This window comes from Bubalus bubalis, chromosome 12 (genome assembly GCF_019923935.1).
Source record: "Bubalus bubalis isolate 160015118507 breed Murrah chromosome 12, NDDB_SH_1, whole genome shotgun sequence".
Classification (NCBI taxonomy): Eukaryota; Metazoa; Chordata; class Mammalia; order Artiodactyla; family Bovidae; genus Bubalus; species Bubalus bubalis.
Window position 1 is genome coordinate 106,039,007 of NC_059168.1, and position 27,700 is coordinate 106,066,706.

The 27,700-nt window shown below is 57.8% G+C and overlaps 1 protein-coding gene across 10 annotated transcripts in view; it reads left to right on the top strand.

Annotated features, from left to right (window-relative positions):
• EHMT1 (euchromatic histone lysine methyltransferase 1) overlaps window positions 1-27,700 on the top strand; it is a 111,465-nt gene that overhangs the window by 64,025 nt on the left and 19,740 nt on the right. For 7 of the 10 annotated variants that reach the window (XM_025262083.2, XM_025262084.2, XM_025262085.2 and 4 more), the window contains 10 exons: window positions 5,683-5,760; window positions 6,696-6,816; window positions 9,127-9,258; window positions 11,936-12,081; window positions 14,988-15,131; window positions 15,772-15,998; window positions 17,018-17,191; window positions 18,230-18,312; window positions 19,159-19,265; window positions 23,971-24,093. In XM_025262083.2, coding sequence (XP_025117868.1) covers window positions 5,683-5,760; window positions 6,696-6,816; window positions 9,127-9,258; window positions 11,936-12,081; window positions 14,988-15,131; window positions 15,772-15,998; window positions 17,018-17,191; window positions 18,230-18,312; window positions 19,159-19,265; window positions 23,971-24,093 — 1,335 coding nt within the window. The remainder of the gene's footprint in view (window positions 1-5,682; window positions 5,761-6,695; window positions 6,817-9,126; window positions 9,259-11,935; window positions 12,082-14,987; window positions 15,132-15,771; window positions 15,999-17,017; window positions 17,192-18,229; window positions 18,313-19,158; window positions 19,266-23,970; window positions 24,094-27,700) is intronic. The other 3 variants (XM_025262086.2, XM_044926590.1, XM_025262089.2) reach the window with 3 other exon arrangements.

The following is a 27,700-nucleotide window of genomic DNA, read 5'->3' on the forward strand; positions in this document are numbered from 1 at the left end:
ATGTACTCTGCACATAACTTAAATAAGCAGGATGATGATATATAGCCTTAATGCACTCCTTTCCCAATTTTGAACCAGTCTGTTGTCCCATGTCCCATTCTAACTGTTGCTTCTTGACCTGCTACAGGTTTCTCAGGAGGCAGGTCAGGTGGTCTGGTGTTCCCATCTCTTGAAGAATGTTTCGGTTTCTTGTGATCCAGACAGTCAAAGGCCTTAGTGGAGTCAGTGAGCAGAAGGGGATGGCCCCTTGTCTTTTTTTAGTGTTTCTTAAATTTCAGAATCATCGTAGCCCCTTATGCCAGTTCTACTTGTCTAGGAGGTTTGGGGGCAAAATTTTAAATGTTGTCCCAGCTCCTGAGGTGTAATTATTCAAAAATAAATTGGTAGAAAATGCTAACACTAGAGATTTAAAGGAAATTTTAAAATCATTTAAGATATCATTTGTTATTTTCCCCCTCTCCTGTAGAAGCATAGGAGGAAGCAGTTTCCTAGCCCGTGTGTGTGTGTGTGTGAGAGAGAGAGAGAAAGTCTCTCAATCGTGTCCGACTGTTTGTGACCCTATGGACATAGTCCATGGAATTCTCCAGGCCAGAATGCTGGAGTGGGTAGCCTTTCCCTTCTCCAGGGGATCTTCCCGACCCAGGGACTGAACCCAGGTCTCCCGCATTGCAGGCGGATTCTTTACCAGCTGAGCCTCCAGGGAAGCCCCTCCTGGCCCCTAGAACGGTATTTGGAGGGTGCGCTCTCAGGCCTGCCCTCAGCGCTGCCTGCTGAGCCTCCAGGGAAGCCCCTCCTGGCCCCTAGAATGGTATTTGGAGGGTGTGCTCTCAGGCCTGCGTTCGCCGCTGCCCGCAGTGGGATCGGACCCTGGGTGCCCAGGCTCCTCCTCGTGGCACCGTGTGCCGCTCTGGGCCCTTCAGCAGGTGTTGTCTGCCCCCTTCTCCCCTTCCCTGAGCCATTTCCTGTTGTCACGGGGACACTCGGCATGATCGCCCCCGTTGGTGGGACCTGGGCGGCACCAGGGCGCTGGCTGCAGCGTGTGAAGGCGTGGATTTGCGTCTGCGTGTCCCTGCACCTCTGTGTTGGTTCCAGGCGGGCCAGGCAGCCCCTCACGGTCACCAGCCATCAGGATTTGTTCTGTGAGCCCCTCCCTGCTGGCCTGTGGCCTGGGCAGTGTGCTGTGAGTGCATTGCTGACCGACGGCTCGAAGGACTCTGCTGTCAGCCTTGGCTGTGGTACCAGAGCTCAGGGACACTAGGCTGCTTCTGCGTGATTTCTGGGTTCTGGATTCTAATTACGACATACAGGCCTTTGTCCTTGGCAATTTTGAATAAGTTGATGTAAGCTAGCTCTTGTTTTTTCCTTGGCTTAATATTTTATGTGTAATTGTTTGACTCGTATAGAACTCGTGGTAAAAAGCGTGGGCGGGCGCGTGGCCGGGGGCCACGTCCCGTGAGGCGGGTTCTGTGGGCCGCAAGGCTGGGCTCTGGGGCCAGCAGAGGCCGCGGACAGCCGCCGCTTCCCTGGTGACGAGACCGCCTGTGTCACACGCACGCAGCGCTCGAATCCGGGTCTGTCTCTGGATTCTCAGTGTTGATGGAAGTTCTCCTCTTCCAGAAAGAATTTAACACTCAGTAACACTGTCTAGACGTTAATACAAAGGGGAAAAAGTCAAATGAGTATCAAGCTAACGGAAGAATCGGGAAGACAAATAAAAGCAGAATCAAGAAGAAATGTGGAAAATGCAGTAAGTTGGTAGGAGCAGGTCTACACAGGTCAGTGATGGAAACAGACTGCGGTGGGTTTACGTGCGGCTCTTCAGATACGGGGAGACGCGAGGCACACGGGCCGGGCCTGAGACGGAGCGTGCTTAAACGCCGAGTCCAGTGTCCGTCTGTCAGTCACAGCCACGCCTCAGAGGGCCGGGGTGGGGGCCTTCCCAGGACCTGCGGGGGTCCCGGGTGGGAGGGAGCTGGAGGCTGTGTGCTGGGGTCTGGCTGGCTGCTGCGTGGACGAGCCAGGGTACAGGCCAGCCTGCAGGTGGGGCCGCTCCGGCCTTGCTCTGGGTTGCGGCCCCTGTTTCTGAGGAGCTGGCGGCTCAGTTGTGACTCTGGGCTTCACTCATGCTGTTGGTTCATTTCTGTTGTTGTGTGACGGCATCTGAAGGTGGCCTGGGATCCCCGAGCCCCTCCAGGGCCGTCACGGCTCTGGCTGGGGCTTACCAGGGTCCCTGAGCCCCTCTGGGGCCATTACGGCTCTGGGGCTTACCGGGGTCCCCGAGCCCTTCCGGGGCCGTCACGGCTCTGGCTGGGGCTTACTGGGGTCCCCGAGCCCTTCCAGGGCCGTCACGGCTCTGGCTGGGGCTTACTGGGGTCCCCGAGCCCCTCCAGGGCCGTCGCGGCTCTGGCTGCGGCTTACCGGGGTCCCTGAGCCCCTCCGGGGTCATTACGGCTCTGGGGCTTACCGGGGTCCCCGAGCCCTTCCAGGGCCGTCACGGCTCTGGCTGGGGCTTACTGGGGTCCCCAAGCCCCTCCAGGGCCGTCATGGCTCTGGGACTCGCTTGCCTTTCTCATTCTCCTCTGTGGAAGCCTCGCTGCACATGTGTTCCTGGCCAGCTGTCCCCAAGCCCTTGGCTGTTCTGAGGAGTCTCTGGGGGAGGAGGGACGCTGGGGGCGATGTGGGGCTGCCCCCTCCAGCCTGGCTGTCACTGTGCTTTGCGTCTGCCGGGGGCTGTGCGCCCCACGTGTGCCTCGGGCCGAGCGCATCCACGCTGCAGTTCTGGCTCGCGTTTCCTGGCCTCCGAGAAGGTTGTGGGTGTCCTGGAGCGTTTGCCACGTGATGCCTTCTCTTGTGAAATGCCTGCTGGGAACTCAGCTGTTCATCTGTGTGGTTGTTGGTCTTCTTAAAAGAGCGATCTGTAGGAAAGGAGCCTCTGTGCACGCGGCCAGCATGCTGCCCCTGCTCCTCACTGGTGACTGACGCTCGGCACCCTGGTCTTAGCACTGGGTGGATGGGGCGGGAGGGTGCGGCTGTCCCCCGCACTCCGGCCTGCTGGCTGGGCCCCTGCCCCGTGCGGCCTCTGCCTGCCGCGGTCCCGCAGGTGCCCATCGATCTGTGTCCCAGACGCCGCCACGCTGCTGCCCTCACCGCCCGTCCCCAGGCCTCAGCCCGTCCCTGCGGCTGCCATGTGCATTCTCGTCCACTGACCCCTACTCATCCCTTGACAGTCATGTGGCAGGAGTTTCAGAAGGTGTTAATCTGCCTATTTTAGTGGGTAGTTCCATTGCTCGCTGTTTTTAAAATAAAAAACTATCCAGTGAAATTTAAAGATATTTAAATAAAGCTGACTAAAGATACCAGGAGAAAGTTGTATGTGTTGGTGGAAGTTTTAAACCATCACAAACACGAGTGAAGAGAAGATGCGGATAGCCACTGTCAGGGCCTCCCTGGCGGCTCAGTGATGAAAGGACCCACATGCTGACGCAGGAGACGCCAGTGTGACCCCCAGGTCAGGAAGACCCCCTGAGAAGGGAATGGCAGCCCACTCCAGTATTCTTGCCTGGGAAATCCCATGGCTAGAGGAGCCTGGTGGGCTACAGTCCATGGGGTCTCGAAGAGTTAAACACGACTTGGTGACTGAACAGCAGCAGTAGCCCCCACCTCCCCTCACACGAATGCTCTGAGCTGGCCGTTCTTGCCGCAAAGCTGTGAGGTGAAAGCCAGAGGGAGCATTAATATTTAAAAGGACAAGGGAGAGAGTTTGCTGAGAATATAATCCTCATCACTGTAGCCGGTTAGCCGAGCGTGGGTGGTCCTGCCAGTCGGAGAACATGCGGACAGCCTGTCAGCAGGATGCCCAGGATGCTGGCTGGCGTTTACGACCGGGGAGGTCAGGACGGCGCAGCCAGGCCTGTGTGCAGGGGCTGCTGCTCCCCTGATGGTCCTGGGGCCGTCTCAGCAGCTGAGGACTCGGAACACAGAGCCAGTATCACCCCCAGAGTTAGCTGTCATCCTGAAACCCCGCCAGAGCACCTAGCAGCAAACTTAACAAGAGACGTCTGTGACCTGTAAGGGAAGTTAGATACCTTTGCTGAGAGAGGTTTAAAGAAACATAAGTTCATGGAATGACCCATAGTTTGTCTGAAGGAGGAGCTCCCTTGTGTAATTTCCCTTGCCCCATGTTATCCTTAACTCAGAATCCTCACAGGACCTTCGGTGGGGCCACCTGATGTGGGGGTGTCATGGCGGGAACAGGGGCAGGGTTGGCAGGATGGGGCTCGGTGGGGCTGGACAGGCACCACGCGGGGCGGCCGCCCACCTTGCCGTCCATCCGCAGCGCGGAAGTTTGCTGTCAGATGGGCTTCCAGCTGGGGGCGAGGGCCGTGAGCTTCTCGGTGAATGTTACCGGGATGACTGGCAGCAGGTGGTCACGGGGCACAGGAGACGTGGGCTCCATTCCAGACACACAGGGCGGTGGTCTCATGGTTCTGAGCACACTCAGACCACTATGTACAAGGGTAGGTATAAATCAGAGAAGTTGTTACTTAAGAAAGCAAATTCCAGAAGATTTAAAATGTCCACACAGGGACTTCCCTGGTGGCCCAGTAGTTAAGGCTCTGCTTCCAGGGTCGGGATGAGGGTTCACTCCTTGGTTGGGAACTAAGACACCGCATGCCGGGCAGTGCAGCCAAAAGTTAAAAAAAAGAGTTAACACAAAATACTCAACTGTGGGAAAAAAGCTTTGGAAACCATTTCTTCTAATCTCAGATGAAGGCTTGCTGGTGTAAGACACGAACCCAGAAGCCGTGAAGTGGGAAGTGGAGAGGTTTGACTCGTCCAGTTGGAATCTCAGAAGTTTTATATAAAAAGAAAGAGGAGAAGCAAAGCCCATTAAGACTTGGTAGGAAACTGTTGGTAACGTGTTTAGCAGACAGAGGAGATCTCTCCTGTGGGTGTGTAGCTCCCACAGTTACTAGAAAGCAGGGACCCAGGGGAGATAAGGTCCAGGGGTGTGCTCTCCCGGACTCGGAGGGAGAAACAGAGGGGCAGGGCTGGGGGTGCTTGGGGCTGTGGGCACCCCCTACCCCCAGCGCCGGCTGCGGTGGGAGCCCGTGTCTGCTGTTTCCCTGGAGGGGGGGGGTCTTAGCTGTCCTGTGCGATTGTGGAGGTTTGTAGCCCCTGGAGGAGCTACATGTGTGCAGGGCAGAGGAGGGCACGGGTGCGCATGGGCTTCAGGGTCACTGTGCAGGTAGGGGCGGTGAGCGCGGGCACCTCTGTTCTGTGACGGGAGGGATTCTGCAGCACACTTCTTGTTAGAAGAAGGTGACTCAGAGAAGTGTGCTGGGTGCTGCTGCTGGGAGGCTGGGCACGCGTGCCCACCTGGAAGGGGTCTGAGTGTTCACTGCAGCCTGGGCCGGCCTGGGCCCTCGGCAGGGGCGGGTCGGTTTTACACTTTGTGTTTGTGCTGTGTGCACTGGTCCTTTCTAATTGCTGTCTGCCACGCACGTTGATCTGTGTACAGTTGATGCCCTCCTCCACGCCAGGGCCGCCCTCCAGGTGGGCCCTTGGTGTGGAGCGGGAACGCGGGCGCCCCCAGCAGCCCCTCAGCACGGGGGTCCGGGTGCCTGCCCCCAGAGGGTCACTGGCTTCTCTTCTCTCTTGGGCCCCCGCGTGGCCGCTTAGGTGGACGGCGAGTCTGAAGAGGAGCAGGAGTCGGCCGGCACCGCGGACGAGGAGGAGGACGGGGACGAGTCCGACCTGGTAACCCCGGCGTGCGCGGGGCGTGCGCCGATCCCCGGGTCCGCGCGCAGAGTGGGCGGGGCCTCGGGGCCGGTGGGCGGGGCTCAGAGCCGAGGGCGGGGTTGGAGGCTCGGCTGGCGGGCGGCGGAGCTCGGTGAGCTCGTGGCCGTGTCCGTCCAGCCACCGCAGGTCTCTGAGAGGGAGACGGTGGCCACGTGGGGGCTGAGAGGAGGGCGCGAGGGCGGCGCTGTGGCGAGGCGCGTGTCTCCCTGGGGCCTGGCCCTGGTGCAGTGTAGCTCGCGCTCCTCCCTTCTCTGCGCGAAGGCACAGGGCGCTGGGGCCCAGCTCCAGGCCCAGGCTCCAAGGCGGCTCTCGCGCAGGCGCTGAGCCGCCCCGGTATCTGAGGGTCTCGCGAGCGTAGGCCCTTAAGTGTCTTCTCATCCACGGCCAGCGAGGCTGCGAGACCCTCGTGTCAGACTTGGCAGCGTGGTCTATGGGCCGGCTTTCTGTCTGTCTGGCTCAAGGCAGTTAGACCCTGCCTGCATGGAGGTGTGAGATGCGGACACTCAGGAATCGTGGCGTGTCATAAGCAGTGACAGCCTCTTGTTCTCTGGGTTCTGGCTAACTTGGATGTAGACTTGAAGCAGATTGAAGCTTTGCTCCTTTTCCTTTGAGCAAGGTGAATGGGTGCATGTGATTGAAAGTTGACTCGCTTACTGAGCTTCTTTAGTGTCTGGTAGAACTCTCCCATTTATTTTTTGTGTGTGTGCTGAAACTCAAGTAACGGCTTGGAGTGTGTTTAGGGATAAGCATGGGCATCTTTACGAATGTGACCTGGAAGGGACCGTCTGGGAGTGAGCGGGGTCTTGCGGGTGAGTGGTGGCCACACGGAAGGAGCCGGAGCCCCTGCGCCCGGAGCCCACGCTCTGCCTTTCTGCCCTCTCCCCACTCCCCAGAGTTCTGAGTCCAGCGTCAAGAAGAAGTTCCTCAAGAGGAAGGGGAAGCCTGACAGCCCTTGGATCAAGCCAGCGAGGAAGAGGAGGCGGAGAAGCAAAAAGAAGCCCTGCTCTGTGTTAGGTAGGCACGGAGCCGCGCGACGCCTGGGCGGGAGCGCGCCTTGGCACTGGGGTCTGTGCAGGGCTGCGTTCACCTGGAGGACTCCACTGTTAGGACAGCAAACACCGCAGAAGGGACTTAATCGGAGCCGCTTTAGCGAGGGCTGCCAGGCGGTCTCCTGCTCGCGGCCCGCACCCCCACACACCCTGTGCCCTCCCCTCAGTGTCCTGGGGCCAGGCCCTGGGCCACAAAGCACTGCTCAGCCCTTTGGTCAGTCCCCTTGATCCGGGGGTGGTTCTGTCCCAGGCAGACTGGGAGAGGAATGGCCTCAGGCTCAGGGGCCCAGCCCTTGTCTGCAGCTTTGTTGTGGAGGACTGAATGCCGCAGGGGGTGTGCAGTGCTCTGGAGCAGGGCTGGTGAGCCCCCCTGGCGCCTGTGACAGGAGGTCCTGCCATGCCCTGTGCCTGGCCGAGACCCCTCCCTAGTCAGCCCTCACGCTGCTCTGCGGGTCCTCGCCTGGGGCCGGCGCCGTGGGGCCCACTCGCGGAGGGCACCTCTCTTTGGCTTCTCCACGCGTCACTGGGTCACCTGTGTCGTTGCTGGTGGGCAGTGCTGCACAGCTTTAGTTCTCTGATAGAGAAGCAGGTCATGGAGCTGCCCTCGAAGCGCAGAGGGCCGCTGGCGGCCCCGCGCGGCAGGCGTTCAGGGACTGGGTCAGGTGGCGCGTGGGGCTTGTTGGCCCACCAGGCACCATGTTGTCCCTGAAGCTCCTCTCCTTCACTCACGGTTCCTCGTCTCTCTGCCTTGAATCATCAGCCGAGATCACACACTCTGTGTTTTTGTTGTCGGCTGACAAGCCATTGTAGACCCAAGACTAAAAGTCACCGGTCTCTGGGATGAAAGCTTGATCGCCACCATCTTGGGTATAGCATGCAGAATGCCTGCCGGAATATTTATTCAAGCAGGACTTTGATTTGTATTCCCTTTGTAAAGTGTTTAAAATTGTACAGTCTCCTGGGGTTCCTCAGGTGGGTGGTGATTTCTGCAGGCGGTCAGCTCCTTCCTGCCTGAGATTTGGGTGCAGACTGGCCTGGACTCAGGGTCTTTGGATACCAAGCTTCTGTATTATACCTGTTCAATTCCCCTCATTGAAATAACGTCAGTGGCTTGTCTGTGAACTGTGGCATTTGCCCTTTGCCGGGGGTGTTAGCCCTGCTGTGTAAACGCCCTTTTTCACAGGTTTCGTCAGTGAGATGCCCTTACGATGACTGATACCCAGGTGGCCTCCTGGGTTATGTAGATAGGAACCCCTCACCCCGTGATGGCTCCTCCCTTGCATACTTGCCTCTCATTGGCATGTTCAGAGTGCGTTACTCTCTGCGGGTGAGGGGCTCCTTAAACCCCGTTCTCATGGATGGACATTCCCTCCAACCTTTCCCTGTGGATCCTGGAGCGCACTGCCTGAGCTGGGCAGATTCCCAGTGATGCTGTGTGTCTGAGGCGTCTTTAGCTGCCGCACAACAGCTAGTCTCTCAAACCTGCCATTTGATTTTTCTCTTACTTTAACATGGAATGTATGTACTGTGTTTCTACTCGTGTCCTCAGATCGTTTTATCAGCTTTAATCCAGCTCACGAGGTTGTAGAGAAAGGCGTTTTCATGTGTCTGTGCCTTTGCTCTCCTTGACGCGGCTGCCCCATACCCGGGGAGCCCGAGTGGAAATGGGACCAGGCAGGAGAAGTGTGGGCGGGTGTGTGTGTGTGTGATCCACATGGCTGGTGAGTGTACGTCTCGCATGTGCGCGTGTGTGATTTGTGTGGCTGGCGAGTATCTGTGTGTCTAGCGTGCATGTGTGATCTTTGTTGTTGGAGAGCATCTGTATGACGCGCGTGTGTGTGTGAGATGTTTGTTGCTGGTGAGCGTCTGTATGTCTTGCACACGTCTGTATGACACTTGAGCGCATGTGTGTGATCCGTGTGCCTGGCGAGTGTCTGTCTGTCTCGCATGTGTGTGATCTTTGTTGCTGGCGAGCATCTGTATGACACTGGTGTGTGTGTGATCCGTGTGCCTGGCGAGCATCTGTCTGTCTCTCTCGCGCGTGTATGTGATCTTTGTTGCTGGCGAGCATCTGTATGTCTCTTGTGCACATGTGTGTGATCTGTGGCAAGTGTCTACATGTCTCGTGTGCACGTGTGTGCGATCTGTGTACCTGGCGAGCGTCTGTATGGTCTGCACACGCACGTGTGGGATCTGCGTGGCTGGTGAGGCTCTGTGCCTCAGGGTGGTGATGCGGCCCCAGCCCCCCGTTTGATGAGGGCACCTTTGGTTGCAGGTTCTGAAGCCTCTGCATCGTCTTCGGGCAGTATGGAGCCAACGGCGCCTGGCGACGGCGGGGGGTACATGGAGGTGCCGCTGGACTCCTTGAATCTCCATGTCCAGGGTGCGCTGACCTCTGACACAGAAGGTGAACGCGTGCGTGGTGGGGCCAGTGGGGGGAGGGCACATTGGATGCTGCGTGGGCAGGACATGGTGCCGGTTGCCATGCCCCAGAGGTTGGGTGCAGACACCTGCTGGGGTGGCGGTCCCACAGGCCACACGAGCTCTTGTCGGCTCCCCGTGGGAGGTGCCTCTGCCCGCAGGTGGCAGTGTTCTGCTTAACCTGACTGTTTCATGGCCTTGGACTCCAGCAGTGTTGGCAGAAACGTGTGCCCGCGTCGGGGTTGAGCTGCTGGTGTTCAGATGCTCCGTGGTGCGTGTCCGGGGCTGGGCCCTTCACCGAGGTCCTTGCTCCACGGCGCTGGGGTCCTGGCACTGGGGCCGTGTACTCCCACCATCCGAAAACCTTTATCTGGAAAAGGAGCTAACAGCTATTTGGCCCTTGTGGGAAATCAGTTTGAAATCTGGGGATAATGTAAAACCCCTGTTAACTTTGTCTCATGGACTTTGGTGGCTGAAGGGTATGGCTTCCGGTGGGGTTCAGCCAGACGTTGTGGAAAGGACAGATGGATGGCCTTTGGCTGTGAGCACTAGGGGAGTTTGGGTGCTTGTTCAACTCAGGAAACTACATCTGTAGCTTGGGAAGGAAGTCACAGGCTTCTCCATCAGAGAAACAGCAGGTTTTCTTCTTGCTGCAAATTAGCAGAAACCATCCAGTGACCCCTCACGCCCTCCTTCCCAGTGACGCGATGTGCGTGTTCTCTGCTTCTAGACGTTCTTAGCTTTGTCTCGGGAGTGAGCTGACTTGGACGCCTGTGGGAAGCAGTGCTTATTTTACCAGACTGCGCACGGTCGGTGGTGTGAGGGCCGGGCGGCGGGGGCGCCTGTCTAGGCTGAACCCTGGCTGAGGGGCGGCGGCCTCTGCCTTCGCGTGCTTCTGTTCAGCTCCTCCAAGTAAGGGCCACGCTGGTGGGAGCCCTGCATTAGGAGGAGAGGCAGCTGCCGGGCGTGGGGCGAGGTGCTTCTCTGAGGGTGTTTCTCACGGTGCCAGCCCTGCCAGGGCCGCCCAGTCACGCGGTATCTGGAGAGCCGGCTCTTTGCAGGGACAAGTTGGGGTCTCCAGTTGTATGTATTCAGTCCTGGAGTTTCAGACCCTCAAGGGAGGGCAGCGGCCTGGGGATCCTTGGCAGCAAGCCCTGTGACCTGGACCCTCGGGAAGGCGAGGACCGACCTGGTCACGGGGTCCCGGCTCCAGCCCAGAGAGCGTTTGCGTTGGGATGGGCAGTGGCCCTCATCCATGCCCCCGGGTCTGCCGAGCCGGAGTTGGGTGCTGCTCTGACCCTGGTGGCTGGCTGGGGCTGTGGGCAGGTGGCCACAGCCGGGGGGCATGTACAGGGTCCACTGGGACCCGTCCATCTGACGCCCTGTAGCGCCTCTGCCTGGCCCACTGGCCGGCCCTTCCCTCGCCCCGGCCTTGCGGCCCGTGTCCTGGGCTCAGAGTCAGTCTGCTGAGCAGCGTCGGGGTCAGCGCAGGTGGGTCACACCCCTCCGTTTGCTCTTGGGAGGCAGCGAGGGCGGGACCCCTGGAGTCTCAGGGTCGCCCTCCAGTCTGGTTCTCACATGAGCCAGCTGCTCCTGCCGCCAGGGCACGGCTGGGCCTGGGTCCCGAGTGTCCTGGGCCCAGCCTGGCTCCCGCGCAGGGAGGGGAGTGGGCCATGGGACTGTGCTGCGAGAAGGAACAGGGACTTGCCTTCCTTTGGAAGCCGTAGCTGGGTTGAGGGCTGTTTCTGGCCACTGGCCTGTGTCCCCACCAGGAGCCAGCCTGACCACGGGCCCCCTTTCCCTGGCGCTGCCCCCTCGCCTGCCTGTAGGCAGGTTGGGGTGATGTTGCTGTGCCCGAAAGGCTTGCCGTGATCCTGGTTTTCTTCTTTGTTTCCCTCCACACGTCCGTCATTCAGCCGGATAAGCAAGCTCTCTGTGCGGTTATAGTGGGTCATCACTGAACAGGCTGCCTCTAAACCCTTCCCGGTGGTGCTGACTTGCTTCAGTCATGTCCCACTCTTGGTGACCCCATAGACAGTAGCCCGCCAAGCTCGTCTGCCCATGGGATTCTCCAGGCAAGAACACTGGAGTGGGTTGCCATGCCCTCCTCCAGGGGAATCTCCTGACCCAGGGACTGAACCCATGTCTCTTATGTCTCCTGCATTGGCAGACGGGTTCTTTACCACTTAGTGCCACCTGGAAAACCCAAAATGTCTCCAGATACTACCAAATGTCTCGAAGGCAAAGGAATCACGCTCCGTCGTGTCAGACTGTTTGTGACCCCATGGACAGTAGCCCGCCAAGCTCCTCTGTCCATGGAGTTGTCCAGGCAAGAACACTGGAGTGGGTGCCATTCTGTTCCCCAAGGGATCTTCCCGACTCAGGGATGGAGCCCAGTCTCCTGCCTCGCAGGCAGGTTCTTCACCACCTGAGCCACCAGGGAAGCCCCCCTTCTCAGTGGCCCAAGCGTTTAATTTGTGGCTGCAGTTCTGAAACGGAGCAGGGAAGACGAGCACTCTCCTCGTGGGGAGCGGGGTCTTGGCCTGGGTTCCCTGTGTGCTGCCGTGAGCGTGTCTGCAGGCGCCCTGTCGCCGGTGACCCAGGTGTAGCGGGGCGTCTGGGCGGGTGGCGTGGCGGCACTGACGCGTCTGCTGTGCCCGCAGGGCTGGCCAACGGCCCTGATGCGGGCGAGACGGATGGCCTCCAGGAGGTGCCCCTCTGCAGCTGCCGGATGGAGACCCCAAAGAGCCGGGAGATCACCACTCTGGCCAACAACCAGTGCATGGCCACAGAGAGCGTGGACCGCCAGGTGAGCCGCTGCGCCTGCGTCGGGGGGCCCTGCCCGGCCGCGCCAGGCTGCCTGGGGACGCGGGCTGTTTGTGTGGCCATGCTGGGGGCTGGGGGCGGATGTGGCCGTGGGTGCTGCTCTGCTGAGGCCACGCTTCCCAGAGGCTTTCCTGCTTGACTGTGCACTTGAACGTGGATGGCAGAGGCTGAGGCCCCGCCCACCTTCTTTAGAGGAGCTTCCCATACAGAGTCTCGCAACTGACTGCTGACCCCGCTGCTCGGGGCCAGCCGCCACCACTCTTGGCTTTGAGCCAGTGGTCACAGCGTGTCTCGTGGAGCAGAAGCGGCAGTGGCTCCTGCTATCACGTGACGCGTCGTGGGCGGTGGGATGTGTGTGTCCCTTGTTCTGGCCAAACGCAGGCAGCTTCCGCCGCCGCCTGCGGCCCTGCGTCCATCTGGCCTGGTGTTCCCGGCCGGTTGGTCCCCTTTATCTTGGGTCACAGGGCTGGAGGCCGGCACTCGTCCGGGCTATGCAGCGGTCCCTGCGTCCAGCTGGGTTTGGCCAGAGCGCCTTCAGGGACGCGTCGGTCCCATTGCTCACAGCTCCTCGAGGCTCCCTGCAGCGCAGTTGTGCCCTCAGAGCTCTGTCGAGCGCTGCCCGGTGAGCAGTGGGGTAGCTTCCCATACTTCCTGCCACGACCGCAGTGTCGCTGGGGCAGGCGGCCCCTCACCGCAGGGCTGCTGGGCCCTGACGCGGGCCCGCCCTTTGCTTGTAGAGCGAGTAGTGATGTCTCTTCTGCTTTTCAGAGTAATGAGCCCGTGCTTCTGCTGTCCCTCCCCACTGCCATTCCCTGCGGTTCGTCTTAGGAACTCAGGGTCTTTTCCTGGGAAATTGATCCAGAAAACAATGCAGGTCAGATGTTGGGCCTGATGAGTCTGTCTCAGGTGGCAGGCACGCCAGTAACCACACCAGGGGCAGAAAGCAGGATTGGCCCCGGGTAGCCGCCACCTGTCTTCTGTGTTCCGCCGCCCATTCATCCTCTGTGCTTCTCTCTGGAACGGCTGGGCCATTGGACCCTGTGATCGGAGTCCGCGGCTCCCAGATGAACAGGGCGTCCAGCCCACTTGTCTACAGTTCAGACACAGGTGGACCTGGCTCAGTGGCGGGGGTGCACCCCAGCCAAGGCGTGGCCTCTGGGTTCTTCTTCTGACGCCAGGGCTGTGGGGTCTCACTGCCTGTGCTTGGCACCCCTCAGAGTTTCAGTGTGAAGCTGGGCTGCTCACTGTTCACTTAGCAGCTGATGGTTTCATAAGGACCTTGTCATTTCATCTCGTCATGTTACACAGCAGAGCATCCCAGAGGAAGAGCCTTCTCTTCATTTCCTGGTTGTTGAGGCCGTGGGTTTGTTCTCTGTTTTTGGAGGTTGACCAGTTCTGCTTCTAAAATATCATTATGAACTCACGTGTTTCAACAGATTCAGCAGGTTTTAGTCTTTGTGTTATTGGTATTATTGCAGCTTCTCCGCACCCCTGGGCCTGCAGGGCCCTATTCATCTTGGCCTCAGAGCATCATTTCACAGTGATACTGAAATGCCATTATGAAGACCATTTTTGAAATGATTCTTAGAAAGCGAACTGCCTCTATCTGCTGCTTCACAGAGCACACAGGAGCGTTTGCATGTGTGCGCGGTCTGTGTGACTTGGGGAACGAGTGGTTTCCATGGTGGTACAGAGTCACTCACAATCAGGACGCCTGGATGGTCTCGGGGTAGGGGTACGAGACGAGTGGGTGGTGGACTGAGACGTGCACATCGCAGCAGATCTTTTAAGGAACCCCCTTGTGGAGCCGGAGAAGAATGTCCACACTTGTCTGCTCCAAATGCAGAAGCAGATGTACGACCTGGCTGTCTTATTAAACCAGATGTTAAAGAATTTTGTGAACAATATAAAACAATGACACATTGCTCATTAAATAGTTTAAAAATAAATTTTATTTAAAATATGTTCTTTATGTGATAGGTTTAATTGCTATTTTAAATTAAGTTAAATTTAAATTCTCCCTTAAATTCTCACATGGTCAGTATGAGTGGGTGTGCTGCACTTGGGCAAGGCTCTTTGGGCTTCAGCCGTTGTTAAGAGTGAGCAAGAATGCTGAAGGCGGGACTCTGAGGACACTGCCCTCCATCCTCTGCTCTCTTTCTCTCGCCCTGTCCTGCTGTCTCTCAGCTCAGCTTTGTCCAGGTTTCCTTGTGCCCTGACTGGAGGTTGGGTTTGAGGGCTCCTTGTGGCTGGCCCGTGCTGGCCCCAGGTCCCAAGCTGGACCTGCTGGGGTTGGGCAGCGTCTCCCAGGCTGCCCGCTCTTCTGGGGTACAGGGAGGCCCTTCTGGTATCTGGCTCCCACCTGTCCTGGGTCCATGGGGTACTGCCCTGTCACTGCCCGGACCCTGGTGTCTCAAGGCCCACCCCACCCACCTGCATCCTGTGGCCTTTGGTTTTAAGTGTCATCCCTGGTTTTGGTTTTGCGTCTAATTGCTCTGGTTTTTTGGTGGGATTCCAGGGAATTCTTAAGCTGCTGTTACTTTCCCAAAAATATTTCTTCTCTTCGAATGCCCAGGCCACCTCGGCCTCAGCGGCTGACGCCCTCAGAGCCAGTTCCCTCATCTCCTTCCCGTGAACTCTACCGAGGCATCGTCCACGTGCTTGAGGTTGCCTCTCCGCATGCGTCTCTGTCACGTGTGTGACACACACAGTCGTGCAGCCAGCACACTCCTGATTTCCGTGCGGGGGTGGGGGGCATCGACTCGCACTGGACCCATTTCTTCTGGTGGGCTGGTGGATGTGGAGGATCGCACCGCCTGCCCCCTTTGCCTTCCTGACCCCCCTCCCGTGCTGGGTGTGGCGTGCTGACCCGGTCTCTCCCGGCTGCAGCTGGGCAGGTGCACGAACAGCGTGGTGAAGCATGAGCTGATGCGTCCGTCCAGCAAGGCGCCGCTGCTGGTGCTGTGTGAGGACCACCGGGGCCGGATGGTGAAGCACCAGTGCTGCCCCGGTTGCGGCTACTTCTGCACGGCTGTGAGTGCCGCCCTCCTCCAGGGCACCGGGCCCCCGGCTCCTCTCCCGCTGCTCCCGGGTCTGCCCGGCAGGACCGCCTGCCCCCGTGTTGTCACCTGCAGTGCCCCGGGCCGTCTTCCTCGGTGGCTCAGCCACAGATGCTCCCAGGCCCTCTCTTGGGCTCACGGGCTCCACGTGGCCCTTCGTGCTCCCGGCCGAGAGCCTCTCTCCTGGGGCTTCTCCGGATGCCACAGCTCTGTGTCCTCCCAGTCCTCCACATGCCTCTGCTGAAAGATGACCCCGGGTCCCACTTTCTACCCCAGAGCCCAGCCTGCGGCTGGGTGGGTTCTGCTCAGGGCTGTTGCCGGCTCTCAGGGCTGTGAGTCTGCTTCCCGGGTGCGTCCTCCGTGGGTCTCCTGTGGACCTGGTCTTACACATGGCTCACCCGCTGAGCGGCGTGGCGCAGAGTGAGGCGCAGGGGTGGGGATGCCCTCCGCTTCAAGCAGGGCGCGAGTGGATGCGCCTCGGGAGGGCGCAGGGCCACAGGCCCTCTGTCCTCCCCACGCCGGCTTCCTGCCCCACATGTGCCTGCACCTCGGGTTCACTTGCTTTTCTGCATTTTAGTCCCAGTTAGAATGACTTGTTGCCTTCCCATCTTTAGGGTAATTTTATGGAATGTCAGCCTGAGAGCAGCATTTCTCATCGTTTCCACAAAGCCTGTGCCTCTCGAGTCAATAATGCCAGCTACTGTCCCCACTGTGGGGAGGAGACCTCCAAGGCCAAAGAGGTGACCATTGCAAAGGCAGACACGACGTCCACGGTGACCCTGGCCCCTGGGCAGGAGAAGAGCTGTGCAGCAGAGGGCAGGGCCGACACCACCACGGGCAGGTACGTGCCCCCAGCCGCCAGGGGCCTCCCGCTGGCGCACGCGCCGTGAGCTCTGAGCCACAAGGCTGGGAGGCACGGCGACTGGTGTTTGCTCGCTGCACTGTGCACGCATCTCCTCTGCACACTCATCCACCTGTGTGTGGACCTGTGTCACACCGTCCTCCGTGATGTGTGTCCGCGTTCTGTGTTGAAGCACAGTGCTCTCTGAGCCTGCGGTGCCTGCGTGCCTGTCCCTGCCTGCGTGTACCTGCGTGTACGTGTACGATGTGGAACGTCAGCATCAGCTGCTGTGTGGTCTGCTGTTACTGTGTTATGTTTTGGATGCCCCAGCTGAACACGCAAGAAACAGTCTACAAGAGAAGGATTTGTATTGCAAACATATAGTTTTCTTCCTAAAAGAATTAGGTGGAAATAGCTGAAGAACTCATAGAGCTAATTGGAGTCAGTCGGCCAGATGATCAGTTAAGAAAAGGTGTCAGAAGCCTTGTCCTCACCAGCCTGTCCAGCTGGAAGCCAGGGTGAAGGAGAGCCTTCAAAACAGCAGCAAACTCATGACCTACCCTAACCCGTGACTGAAAATCTGCTGAAGGTTAAGAGGCCCAAATTGTAAACATTCAGAACTTAGTATTGGGATGGTGTTGATGCCATCATATTTTTGTGAATTAATTATGTTAATCTATAAGTTTAACGCTCTTTGAGTCAAAATTCCAAGGTGTTCCTTGTATTGGTCAGGCAGTAGACTTGAGATTCAACCTGGAGTTGATTCTCTAAAGCAAATTTGAACATTTGTCCAGAAGTCCAGGAAAGGCTGCCCTCACTTCTGAGTGTTCCCTGGGGATTTGGTCTGCGTCTGGGCACTTCCCTCCGGGCCCACAACAGTGAGCCCGAGGTCATTTTCTGTCTCGGAGGAGCTGCGGGGCTGAGGGGATCCTGTTTTGTGTATTCATTGGTTTCCATAAGAGGGGGGAGTTTGCATGTTTCTAAAACTCAGAATTCCACTTATTTCCTCCTCCCCGAAGCGCTGCTGGCCCCCTGCTCTCAGAGGAGGACAAGCCACAGAGCCTGGCCCCCCAGGTGCCGGAGGGCTTCGACCCCACAGGGCCGGCTGGGCTGGGGAAGCCGGCGCCAGGTCTCTCCCAGGGGCCTGGGAAGGAGACCCTGGAGAGCGCACTCATCGCCCTGGATTCCGAGAAGTAAGCCCTTCTTGCAGCCTCCATCCCCCCCGTCCTCCTGCACAAGGCCCCCACTGCATTGCTGGGTGTCCCCGTCCGCCAGCGTCTGTGCGCACCGAGGCCACACGTGCCCTCCATGTGCACCCCCGGGGCGCGGGTGCTCCCAAGAGTCGCTGAAGCCACTCTGAGGGCTGTTGACACACCTCCTTGTTAGTCTGGAAACCATGGAAACCAGTCGCAGCTTGTCGTGGCACACCCCCTGATGGCATGGTGAGGGTAGTCCTGGAAGCCGGTGAGGCTTCCCAGACGCTGCCGGCCAGAGCTCTGACCTCAGGACCGGAGGGCCGCCACTGCTCTGATGCTGCTCGTCTGTGAGGGCCGGTCTGGAGCAGGCGCCCTCTTGGTCTTGCCTGCACCACCTGGGAGTCTGCAGGAGGGCCTGGCGCCCCCGACCCATGACCGCACGGGTGACTGCGCAGGTGACCCTGGGCACAGGGCCTTGTGGTCAGGGCTGTAGCCAGGCTGTGTGGCCCCTCCCTGGAGCATCAGGGTCCTGTCTTGTTCTTGGGTAGTTGTGTTGTGGGACATGGTCCCAAGTCCCCACGGCTCTCTTTTGGCCTCCAGCATGGTCTCTGCTCCTGGTCTCACAGTGATTATTGGGTGCCCTGTCCCTTCATTAGGCCCAGACTCTACTTGAGCAGGGTGGGTGTAGCTGGGTGGGATACCCTGCCCCACCACCTCAGGGGTCCCTCAACCTCATGCTGCAGAGCAGGAGCTTGCTCTATGCTGCGTGTGGAATGCCAAGGCCTCAGGGACTGTTTCCATGTGTAGGTGAAGGAGATGGTCATGCGGTTTTAGTGTTTTTATTGTGAGATGCCTGGTGGATGTGGCATCCTTCACCTTGAAGGCTGGGCATAAGGGCCTCACCCAGACCTCCCCAGCCTGCAGGTGGTGTGTGTGGGTGTGGGTGTGTACATGCATGCGTGCGTGTGTGTGTGTTCGCGTGAACGTGTGTGGTAGGGGAGCTGTGCTTACCGCTGACCCGTGTTCTCTCCACAGACCCAAGAAGCTCCGCTTCCACCCGAAGCAGCTGTACTTCTCGGCGCGGCAAGGGGAGCTGCAGAAGGTGCTGCTCATGTTGGGTAGGTGGGCGAGCACGCCTCTGTCGTCGCAGGGCCCGCCGTGTCCCGCCCTGTCCCACTGCTCTGGTCGGTGCATACAGGCCGCTCCTGGGGTTCAGCCTGTTTGCCACGTTCATGCTCAGTCAGTCAAGGCGGTGGGTGTACTTGCTTGGAATTAGCAGGAATGAGGTGTGTGATTGTTAAGAAGTGCTGTGGAGTCAGTGGGGGCATGGTCAGCGAGCAGGGCTCGTGCTGTGTGGACCCGCCTGCGTCTTCTGTGCAGAGAGCAGCCCGGGACACCCGTGCGTCAGCGGCCTCCTGCCGCTGTGGTTCTGACCCGTCGGTGCTGAGGAGCAGGCAGCGCTTTGCTTCAGAGCTCACAGCTTAGGCTTGACTTTTGGGCTGGAGAAGGTGGACGCAGAATCTTTTTACTTGATAGGAAGTTAAGAAACAAGTGTAGCAGTTTGTCCTGGGGTAAAAAAGGTTTTATGTTGACCAAGGTGGCAATTTTTATCATTTTTCTTTTAGGCCTTGTGTAGTACTGAGGTCACCTCACTGTTCTGGGGTTAACTCGTGGTCCGTGTCCATGCCAGGCTGGGAGCTGCGCTCAGTAATTGCCTCCCTTTAGGGCCTGGCCTGGGGGTCCTACTCCCATGGAGCGTCCATCCTGGGGCCCCTCCGGCCTCATGTTGGGGCAGAGGCCGGCTGGGGGACACGGGAGACCCAGGGGCCCAGAGTTAGGAGTGGTGCTGGGGCCTTTGATCGCAGCCTGTCTGCCATCCCTCGGGACCTCCCCACCCTGGACCAGCCCGCCTGGGTGCTGGGGTTGTGCCTGATGAGTGATTGGCACCTCTTGTTTGTTTGCAGTTGACGGGATCGACCCCAACTTCAAGATGGAGCATCAGAACAAGCGCTCGCCCCTGCACGCTGCGGCGGAGGCTGGCCACGTGGACATCTGCCACATGCTGATCCAGGTCGGCCGTGGGCTGTGGGCGGCAGCGAGGGCCCGGGGCCTAGCTGCTGCTGTCCTGAGGGTTGTGTGCCTCTCGGTGTTTCCCGATTGGTTCTTGTTCACTTTGGGTTTTCATGTTGCCGACTTCCCAGGCTGGGGGTCCAGCCGAGGCATGCACACGTGCCTCTCTGCCCACCTCCTGCAGTGAGAGCTTATGTCCTGTGGTCCCGTGAATATTCCATGGTTGTATGAGGGGCACCCCCCACCCAGCAGGCACACTGGCCTCTGTGTTATCTGAAAGTGCGTCGCCCACTCGCAGCACTGTCTCTCTGGGAGGTCCCCCCAACCCAGGCCTCTGTGGGACCTCTGTTTTCTGGAGGCCACCTTTCAGCTGGTTCTTCATCTCTGGATCCTTCAGGAAATCTCCTTTCGCTCGTGGGTCTAGACTTGCTGCTCAGCCCCCAGCTCAGTCTGGGGGGTTTTCTGTCTGGGCTCTGGGGCCCTCCCTGAGCGCCCACCCTGTGTTTCTCTGGTGCACCTTCTCTCCAGCTCTGCGTCCTTCGAGTCCACTTTCTTAGGCGCTGCTCCACATGACCCTCAGCTCCTTTTGGGGGCTCACAGGTGCTGCCTCATTTGAATCCCTGGGTCCTCTCTTGCTCCCCTAGAGCTCCTTCTCAGTGGCTTCTGCGTCTCCCTGCAGTGTTGGACACTCTGTTCCAGTCTTTCTCATTTCAGGCTTTACCCAAATGCCTGGTGCTGGCTTGTTTGTGTGAAAAGGAAAGGGCTGCAATGCCAGAGGTGGGCTCTTGGTCGGGCCTGTGGCCTGGCAGTTTTTGTGCTGGGGGCCCCAGGAGGGCTCTGGGTCTGGGAGCACAGTGTGCCTCCGCCGGGGCCTCAGGGCCCCTGTCGCCGCCCGCTGGCCTCCAGTGTGTGGTCTCAGCGGCTCCGTCCTGTCCGCGTCTCCTCACCGGTGCTGCACACACAGGATAGGGTTGTGTGTCTGTGGAGCCTGCTTTTGCATTGATGTTTACAGTAGGTTTACGTGTTGGTTTAGATTTCTGACGCCTGAGACCTGCTTGTCAGATCCCTCTCAGCTTTGGCTTGGGCACAACAGAGGCTCGTTTGGACGAACCTGTTTAAATAGCATGCAGCCGGCTTCTCCTGCTGCCTCTTCTGACTTCCTTCTTCCTTTAGAGGAGGTGGCTCTGCACTCCTTTGAAAAGACCTATTTTCTCCAACCTTTTTGAAAGAAAGAAAAGAAAGTGAATTTGCTCAGTTGTGTCCGACTCTTTGTGACCCTGGGGACTGTAGCCCAACCAGGCTCCTCTGTCCATGGGGATTTTCCAAGCAAGAGTACTGGAATGGGTTGCCATTTGCTTCTCCAGGGGATCTTCCCGACCCAGGGATCAAACCCGGGTCTCCCACACTGCAGGCAGATGCTTTACCGTTTGAGCCACCAGGGAAATTCCACCTTTTTAAAAAAATTTATCTTTTTTTTTTTTTTGGCAGTACTGACTCAATGGATGTGAGTCTGAGTAAGCTCCGGGAGTTGGTGATGGACAGGGAGGCCTGGCATGCTGCAGTCCACGGGGTCGCAAAGAGTCGGACACGACTGAGCGAGACTGCACTGAGCTGAGCTGGGTTTTCACTGCTGCTCTGGCTTTTCTTTAGTCGCGGTGCTCGGGCGTCTCTGCAGCGGCCTCTCTTACTGTGGAGCGTGAGCTCTGAGTATTCGGGCCTCGGTAGTTGGGTGTGTGGGCTCCGCCGTTGCAGCTCCCGGGCTCTCGAGCTCAGGCTCAGCAGTTGCCTCATCTGGGCTTAGTGGCTCCGTGGCGTGCGGAATCTTCCCAGATCAGGGGTGAACCCGTGTCTCCTGCCCTGGCAGATGCATTCTCTACCACTCGGCTACCGGGGAAGACCCACTGTTTCCTTAACATTAGAGTATGTGCGCTTTACACGTTTGCAGTTGTTCAGTTGCTAAGTCATGTTTTAGTCTTCGTGACCCCATGGTCTGTAACCCACCAGGCCTTTCTGTCCATGAGGTTTCCCAGACACGAATACTGGAGTGGGTTGCCATTTTTTCTCCAGGGCATCTTTCTGACCCAGGGTGTAAAGAGTCCTGCATTGGCAGATGGATTCTTTACCGCTGAGCCACTAGGAAAGCCTGTGTGATTAATAAAGAAGAGTCTAAAATGTAAGCATCTTGGTTCATTTTAATGGCTCTGGAGGGAACCGACCTGGGCTCCTTCTTCCCTGAAGCACCATGTCCCCTCCTCTAGCAGCTCTGAGGTTGGCGTCATCATGACCACGTGTGTGTCTCTACGGGCTCACTGCCCTGCAGGCATCCTCGGCCACACGGCTGAGCTCTGTCCACCTCTGAACTCCACATGGTGTGACTTGTTTGCCTTCTTTCGTTCAAAGAGCAACAACCTAAGGGGTCGTTCAGACCCAGGGGGCCCAGCATGGCCTGGGGGCCACTCGTGACCCACTGTCTATTCCTGCTTCTGCCCACGGGCCACGATCGAGGAAGCCGTCCTGGGAGGGAGCACAGGCGTTGCGTTCCGTTTCGCAGCCTCTCTGGAGTCGTAAACTGTAGCAGAATAAAATGTGACGTGTTGGTTTAGAAAAAACACTTCACGCGTTGGCGATCTTTACGACTCTGCACTGTCTGTCCGAGCCTGGGGGTGTGATGGCTGGGCACCTCTCAGGTGAGGTTCTCAAGTGCGCAGTTGAGTGGTGTCCGGGGCTGCGCACTCCCGAGGCGGGCCGCCCCTCCCCAGAGCCCCGGTGTGCGCAGTGGGCGGGCTCACTCTGCTTTGCCCTGGATCCCATGGTGCTGCTTATTGGAGGCCCCGCTCTCCTGGGTGCCTGCTTCCTGTGCCCTCCTCCCTGCTGGCCCTGGCCCTGTGCCCTCTCCTGGCCCCAGGGAGCCAGGAAGCGCCCTTACTCACCGTGTGGTCAGGGTGGGGGGCGCCTGTGAAGAGCGTTGTTGGTCATTCCTGGCCTGACTCGTTTCCATGCCGAGGTCTCCGTGGAAGCAGCCCCAACTAGGCAGCTGAAGCACTGTGGCCATTGAACTAAACGAGACCCAAGCAGGGCCGCCCGTGCGCTGCCGTGGACTGGGCCAGTCCCAGCCTCGGGCCGCGCCCGCTTGTCCCCACGCCGGCCCCTGCTCTGGCCTCTCCTGCTGGTCGTCCGTCTCTCCTGCATGTCTGTCTGTCCTGGTTCTGTCCCCGTCCGTCCCTCTAGGAGGTTTGATCAGGTCCTCCAGCCTGCTCTGCTCTGATCTGGTGCTGGCTGTGGGCGATTAGAAAGGTGCCTGTCCTCGCAGCCTTAGGGCCCAGAGAAGGGAAGAGCAGCGGCCGTTGCCCTGACACGTGCTGCCCTGTTCTCTGGGGGCTCACCCTCCATCCCCCTCCTCCCAAGTCTCAGATGGCTTGGCGTCATCTCCTGGGCGCCCCACCTCTCCCTGGGATGGTCATTCACCTTCGGGCTGGCTTCCCTGCTGTGGTCCAGGGCTGCCCACACATCCTTGTGCGGGGCTTCTGTTCCGCTGGTTGGGTGGGTCACTGACTGGCTCGGGTTTCAGACAAGCGCATGGAGCACCAGTCTTCGTGGTCCCGGGGTTTTGGTGTTGGGCAGGGGAGATGTTCCTCTGACCCTGACCCACTGCAGCGCGGCCCCTGCCTCCACTCTTGGCCATCAGCCTGTGCAGCCCTCTCAGACCTGGGCCCTCCCTTTGGGGCTGCCCACCCCCTGAGGGCTCAGGGTGGATGGGGGTCTGGGGGAGTCTTGCCAGGTGCGTGCCCCCAGTCACAGGCACTGCCTGGCCTTCTGCCAGCAGAGGCTCATCCTGCCTGTGCACCCGGCAGAGTGGCTGGCCCCATGCCGGCATTCTGGGCCCCTTGCTGCTTCCGCCCTGCCTGCCCCTCACCTGTGTGCTCCTCCAGGTTGCTGTGGGGTCCCGGCTCCGCCTCGCCCTCAGGTGGGCTCGGACCGGTGTCCCGCACGTTTCCCACGCGTTTAGCACCCACTGCCCCGGCTCTGCCTGGAGGCCAGCGGCTCTCCTTCCAGCCCCTGCTGCTCAGCCCCTGGCTTCCGTGGGCCCTTCTCCGTCTGCTTTTTAAGTTTCTCACTAAACTGTTACTCTTATGTTTTAATTGCTAATAATAAAAACAATCTTGCAGGTGTTAGCTCTTTGTGCGTTAGTCTACGTTCGTTTCTCCCCCACACAGAAAAGGTTCAGCTGCCAAATAGTCTACTTTGCTTTGAGTGGACAACTCACCTCTGGCGTCTGCAGTTTGAGGCAAAATTTACCCAAGGCCTCCTGCTCGCTCATTAGTTTTTAAGTACACCCACTACTAGAAAATACATGCTGGAGATGAATTTTTGTTCAGTTTATTTCAGCAAGCATTAAAACAGCCCAGAAAGAGCTCTGAGGTCACTGCAAACTGGTCCCCTTGCCTCCTGGCCCCGCACTGGGGAGACCCTCTCCTCACCTCTTCTCTGTCTGCGCTGGAGTCTCACTTTCTTACTTCTAAGGGGTTGTCAGTGATGTTGCTATCTTTACCAAGTTAACTGAGAAGTGAAATGCTCTTCTTGACAGAAAATAGAACCATCACTCTGGAGACGGCAGAGAGACCTCCCGGGGTCTCTGCTGTCTGAGCCCGGGGGCTTTCCTCCCTGGGTGTGGCTGCAGGCTGAGTGTCTGTCCCTCTTCTCACCAGGCGGGCGCCAACATCGACACCTGCTCCGAGGACCAGAGGACCCCGCTGATGGAGGCCGCGGAGAACAACCACTTGGACGCGGTGAAGTACCTCATCAAGGCCGGGGCCCTCGTGGATCCCAAGGTACTCGGCGCACACACCCCGCTCCCTGTAGCGCTCCTTGTGAGGAGGAGCAGGGCCGCTTCCCTGGGACGCCTTCAGGGATTGGCGGCCACTGGGCACCCACGGGTGCTAGAAGTAGGCAGCGCAGCCTGCCTGGCGGCGGCTCACTCGTGGGAAGTGCTGTGGGTGCTAGCCTTGTGGGTGCCGAGCCGGACGCAGACAAGCGCCCGTGAGGCTTCGTGTGCGGAGGGTCCGGCTCCACCCTTCGTGGTGAGCACCTCCCCTCTTCCGTGCGCTGTTCAGAGCCCTTACTCAAGAAAGTTGGCATCATGCACGGTGCCAGGCTGGACGAAGCACAGGCTGGAATCAAGATTGCCGGGACAAATATCAACAACCTCAAGTTATGCAGATGATACCACTGTAAGGGCAGAAAGTGAAAAGGAACTAAACAGCCTTTTAATGAGAGTGAAAGCGGAGAGTGAGAAAGCTGGCTTAAAACTCAATGTTAAAAAAACTGAGATCACGTCACGTGGTCCCATCACTGCATGGCAAATAGAAGGAGAAAAGGTGGAAGCAGTGGCAGATCTCCTCTTCTTGGGCTCCAAAACCACTGTGGTTGGCGACTGCAGCCTTGAAATTAGAAGAGGATTGCTTCTTGGAAGGAAAGCTGTGACCTGCTGCTGCTGCTAAGGTGCTTCAGTCGTGTCCGACTCTCTGGGACCCCACAGACGGCAGCCCACCAGGCTCTCCATCCCTCGGATTCTCCAGGCAAGAACACTAGAGTGGGTTGGCATTTCCTTCTCCAGTGCATGGAAGTGAAAGTGAAAGTGAAGTCGCTCAGTCGTGTCCAACTCATAGTGACCCCATGGACCACAGCCTACCAGGCTCCTCAGTCCATGGGATTTGCCAGGCAAGAGTACTGGAGTGGGTTGCCATTGCCTATAACAAACCTAGACAGTGTATTAAGAGGCAGAGACATCACTTTGCCGACAAAGGCCCATATAGTGAAGGCTGTGGTCTTTCCAGTAGTCATGTATGGATGTGAGAGTTGGACTGTAAAGAGGGCTGAGCGCCCAAGAATTGATGCTTTTGAATTGTGGTGCTGGAGAAGACTCTTGAGAGTCCTTGGACAACAAGGAGATCAAACCAGTCAATCTTAAAGGATATCAATCCTGAATATTCATTGGAAGGACTGATGCTGAAACTCTAATGCTTTGACAACCTGATGCAAAGAACCAACTCATTGGAAAAGACCCTGATGCTGGGAAAGATTGAAGGCAGGATGAGACGGTTGGATGACATCACTGATTCAATGGACATGAACTTGGACAGACTCCGGGAGATGGTGAGGGGCAGGGCCTGGTGTGCTGCCGTCCATGGGGTCACAAAGACTCAGATGTGACTTGGCAACCGAACAACGACAACAACTGGAAAAAGAGGAAGAGAGGCCTCCATGTTGGAAAGGGGAAGAAAAGTCATCTGTGCACAGACGACATGCAGAAAGTCATGAAGAGTCCACACGGGGACTTGCCAGCACTGATAAATGCGTTTGAGAATGTTTACTATATCAAGTCAGTACAGAAGTGCCAGTTGTATTTCTACGCTTGTGAACAATCCAAGAAGCAAATTAAGAACACAGTTCCATTCGTAGTAGCATCAAGAAGAAAAAAATACTTTGGAATAAGCTTAACCAAGGAGGTAAAATATTTGTACAGTAAAACAATGCTGAAAGAAATGTAAAAAGGCACTGATAAGTGGTAATTACCCTGTGTTCATCGAGTAGAAGCAGGCAGTGCTTTGATCCCTTGTATCGGCAGGGGCTGGATTCTAGGGCCCCCGCAGATCACAGCCCGCCAGTGCTCAGTGCCTGGTGTGGCCGTGCGGCCGTCAGCCCCGTGCTGTGGTTCTGCGCCTGTGGGCGCTGAGTGCTGACTGTGTTGCTGGAAAGCCTTACTGCCCAGAACCACCTACAGATCAGTGCAGCCCCGTCAGAGTCCCAGCGCTGCTCCCTACAGAGAAACCCTGAACAGTCAAAATAGTCTTGCTGAAGAGCAGCGCTGGAGGCCTCACACTTGCTGACTTCAGAACTTAGGACAGAGCTGCAGTAATCCAAAGAGTGTGGTACCTGTCTCGAGACGGACGCATGGAGCAGCGGATGGAGAGCCATGCAGAGGCGGACGTGTGGGCTGGCACAGAGAGAGCCTGAAGTGCACCCTGCAGACACGATCGGGTGATTTCTGTTACGCGCCCAGACCATCCAGTGGCAGGAAAGTGCTGGGAAAAGTGGACTCCACACACAGGAGAGTGAGTCTGGGCCGCTTCCTTACTGTGTATTCACAAGTTAACCCAAGGGGATCGAAGGCCTGCATCCAGGAGCTAAGACGGTAAAGCACCTGACAGGAAGCAGGGAGATCCGTGTGACACGGGACTTGCGGTGGCTTCTTGGATACGACACCAAAAGCACAGACCGTAAGAAGAGAGTAGGTAGCTTAAACCTCATCAGAATGAGAACTTCGGTCCATCAAAGGAGAATGAAGAAACCACCCCCCAGGAGAGGGAAATACTCATCAGTACTGTATCTGCTGGCCTCACTCTCCAAATCATACAGACATGTCCTGCTGCTAGACTGTAGCCCAGCTCAGAAGTGGGCAGAGTTTGAGCAGACATTTCTGCAGAGAAGATACTTATATTTGAATGGCCAGTTGGCACATAAAAAGATGCTCAACATCATTAGTCATTAGGGAAATGCATTCAAAGCTGCAGCAAGACCCCAGAGGACCACTGTTGTCTAAATATCAGAAAACAAGTGCCAGCAAACATGTGGACAGGTTGGAATTCTCATACATTGTTGGTGGAAAACAGTCTGGTGGTTCCTCAAAAAAATCAAGTATTTAGTTTTAACTGTATGAGGCAGTGATCCCAGTCCAGGGTGTGTGTCCAGGGAGACAGGAAGCGAGGCACAGACAGGTGTGCACACACCTGCTGCTCCGTGCTGCACGTGTGTCAGCTTACAGCTACCAGAAGGTGGCAGCAGCCCAGGCCCCGTCGTCGCGTGGTGGGTGAGCCGGGCGTGATCCACCCCGAGGCGGAGTGTTGTTCCGTCTTCAAAAGGGAAGGAGAGTCCAACACAGGCTGCGACACAAGTGAACTTGAGAGCGCGACACTGAGAGAAGGAAGCGCACTGAGAGAAGGAAGCGGCACTGAGAGAAGGAAGCGGGCGCGAGAGGATGGGTGCCGTGGGACCCCACCTCCCTGAGGAGCCTGATGCAGGACGAATAGTGTGTGACTCCACCTCCCAGCGGGAGCTGACCAGGCAGGTTTAGAGATGAGGCCCCCGGGGCGAGGGCAGGGACAGGCTGAGTGGTGCCGCCCGAGCTCCTGCCTGGGCTGCTGGGAGGTCCTGAGAACAGAGTGGTGATGGTTGTGTGGCTGGTAGAGCACTTAACGAGGCCATGGAGTGGCTCGAAAATGGTTAGAATGGCAAGTTTTAGGTCAGATACACACACAGTAACAATAAAGTGTTAAATCTTAGAGCCTTTCACATTAATACACATTTTTTTCCCCTGAAAAAGTCATCACACAGTTCATACTGATTTATCAACTCCTTTTTCCCATCAAATTCTGTTTT